Raw genomic sequence first — 2,301 nt, 5'->3', positions numbered from 1 at the left:
GACGTGAACCAACTGGAGAGAATCCAATGAGAGCAACAAAAATGATCAAAGGCCCAGAAAATGTGATGTATGAGGAAAGACCAAAAGAATTGGGTTTGTTTAGACTAGAGAGGAGCAGTCTGAAGGGAGACATGACAACAGTCTTCAGACACGTTAAAGACTGCCACAAAGGGGAAGATTGTTTAGCCTGGAGAAGAGGAGGCTCAGGGGTGACCTTATTGCTGTCTACAACTACCTGAGGGGTGGTTGTAGCCAGGAGGAGGTTGCTCTCTTCTCTCAGACAGCCAGCACCAGAATGAGAGGACACAGCCTCAAACTGCACCAGGGGAGATTTAGGCTTGAGGTGAGGAGAAAGTTCTTCACTGAGAGAGTCATTGGACACTGGAATGGGCTGCCCGGGGAGGTGGTGGAGTCGCCGTCCCTGGGGCTGTTCAAGGCAGGATTGGACGTGGCACTTGGTGCCATGGTCTAGCCTTGAGCTCTGTGGTAAAGGGTTGGTCTTGATGATCTGTGAGGTCTCTTCCAACCTCGGTGATACTCTGATAAACTGTTCTCTATTCCTACTGGGAGTAGGCTAAAAAGCAATGGGTTTAAATTAGAATAGCAGAGATTCAAATTAGACATTAGGAGAAACTTTCTATTGGTTACAGCAGTTATACCTGAGAAGACATTGCCTGTTGGTTGAGTTTTAAGCGTTAGCATAGTGGGGTCTGCTTTGTGGTAGAGACATGAATAAAACAGGTTCGAGTCCTCTCCATCTTGTTTTCTACACCGTGACAAGTGCAGGAAAGAGACTGCAGGTGAACAGAATTTGTTTTTTCTGGAGGCATTTGCATGGGCCTGAGTTGAGTGATCTTTGAATGGAAGATTAGCTGCAAACTTAACTACAGAGTTAGTATTCCTACCTTATAGCCATTACAAATTGTTTGCAATTGTCACATCCAGTAAGACAAGGAAAGTGAGGTTCTGATTTGCATCGGCTCTGAAATCCCTGGACATTATTCTAGCAGTGGAGGGCCTTGTCAAAGAGCTTGGGTGTAAATAAGCATCCTAAACCTCCTAAATATTGTAAAACATACCATCCAGTGATAGATTTCTATGAAACCTGTTATACAGAAAGATTTAATGCAGGAAGGAACCCAAACATGTGACACTGTTAGAAAGTAGATTACATAGTACAACATGTATTTTGGAATGAATTTACAGTGAATTTTAACTAGAAAAAAAATAGAAACAAAGGAAAAAACAGATGCAACTAAGACAAATGCAGGGTGATTTGAGACAAAGTGCACAACTGGTAGTGATAATTGGGAATTATTAGAGATAATTTGGAATCTAAGTTAGCACTTCTGAGATGCCTTCTTTCAATAGGTGGCTTTTTGGCTTTTGTTCTGCTCATTTGTCTGCTTTCCATTTATAATGGAGAAGAAAAAAAAAAAAGGCAGCAAGATTGCGAAGCCAGCTTTTTCCTCAGTTTCTTTGGTGCTTTTTGCTAAGCAGCCTTGGAGCTACAAAGGTTCACAGTCTTTCAAACACAGACTCATACCCTAGAAGTGTTTGCAATGGAAAGAAAGCGTCCTTAAAGTATATGATTGCACAGAGAATCATATGGGATCTGCTGAGAATACATCTTCAGATGTCTACATCCTGGTAGGGATTGTGCATGAGGAAGCCTCTCTCCTCAGACAAGCGTAGGTCACCGGGTCTGTGGAAGTACTGATTTGGTTTGGAGTTGCTGTATGTACTGGCTTCTGAGGAGAGAGTTCTGCAGAGGAGGAACTGTCTCTTGTTTGAATGTTTCCAGGGGACAAACTCAAGATTTAGAAGGCATACTGCGATACGTATATCGTCAGCCGGATGACAGAGCTTCCTCTGAAGTTGATGACAGTGTTCACAGTGATCATTTCCAAGTCCAACTGAATAGTACGGGGCCCCTTCACGGGGCGGGTCATCACCAGAGTGGCACTGATTGGTCCTGTTTGCTGTGTGCCAAACAAGAGAAAGCAGGTGAGATTTTTCGAAAACAGCTCTTGAAATGACTGTATCACTAAAGTCTTCAAGTTGCCAAAATAACTGTTTTCTGTTGCACTGTTTGAAACCACTGCAGCTTATGAGAGAGGTGGCTTCATTTTGGTGTTTGGCTCCATTTCAGTGTTTTGCATTAACCATCACCTTTTACAGTTTGTAAAGCCTTTAGGAGCTCTGGACATAAGAGGAACTACTGAACACAGAAATCTGCTGTTATCCAAATGGAAAAGATTAAAACATGGATTTAGGTTCTAAACAAGCAGTGAGACTTTC

The 2,301-nt window shown here is 42.7% G+C and overlaps 1 protein-coding gene across 1 annotated transcript in view; it reads right to left on the bottom strand.

Annotated features, from left to right (window-relative positions):
• Positions 1-970: 970 nt before the first annotated feature.
• The window catches only part of FBLN5 (fibulin 5), a 54,940-nt gene continuing 53,609 nt past the window's right edge, over positions 971-2,301 (bottom strand). Inside the window, exon 11 of the mRNA XM_064153128.1 lies at positions 971-1,982. Coding sequence (XP_064009198.1) covers positions 1,821-1,982 — 162 coding nt within the window. The 3' untranslated portion in view covers positions 971-1,820. The remainder of the gene's footprint in view (positions 1,983-2,301) is intronic.

The sequence above is a fragment of the Pogoniulus pusillus genome, chromosome 1 (assembly GCF_015220805.1).
Source record: "Pogoniulus pusillus isolate bPogPus1 chromosome 1, bPogPus1.pri, whole genome shotgun sequence".
Classification (NCBI taxonomy): domain Eukaryota; kingdom Metazoa; phylum Chordata; class Aves; order Piciformes; family Lybiidae; genus Pogoniulus; species Pogoniulus pusillus.
The sequence above is the reverse complement of the archived record's forward strand: the minus strand, read 5'-3'. Positions and strand labels throughout refer to the sequence as shown.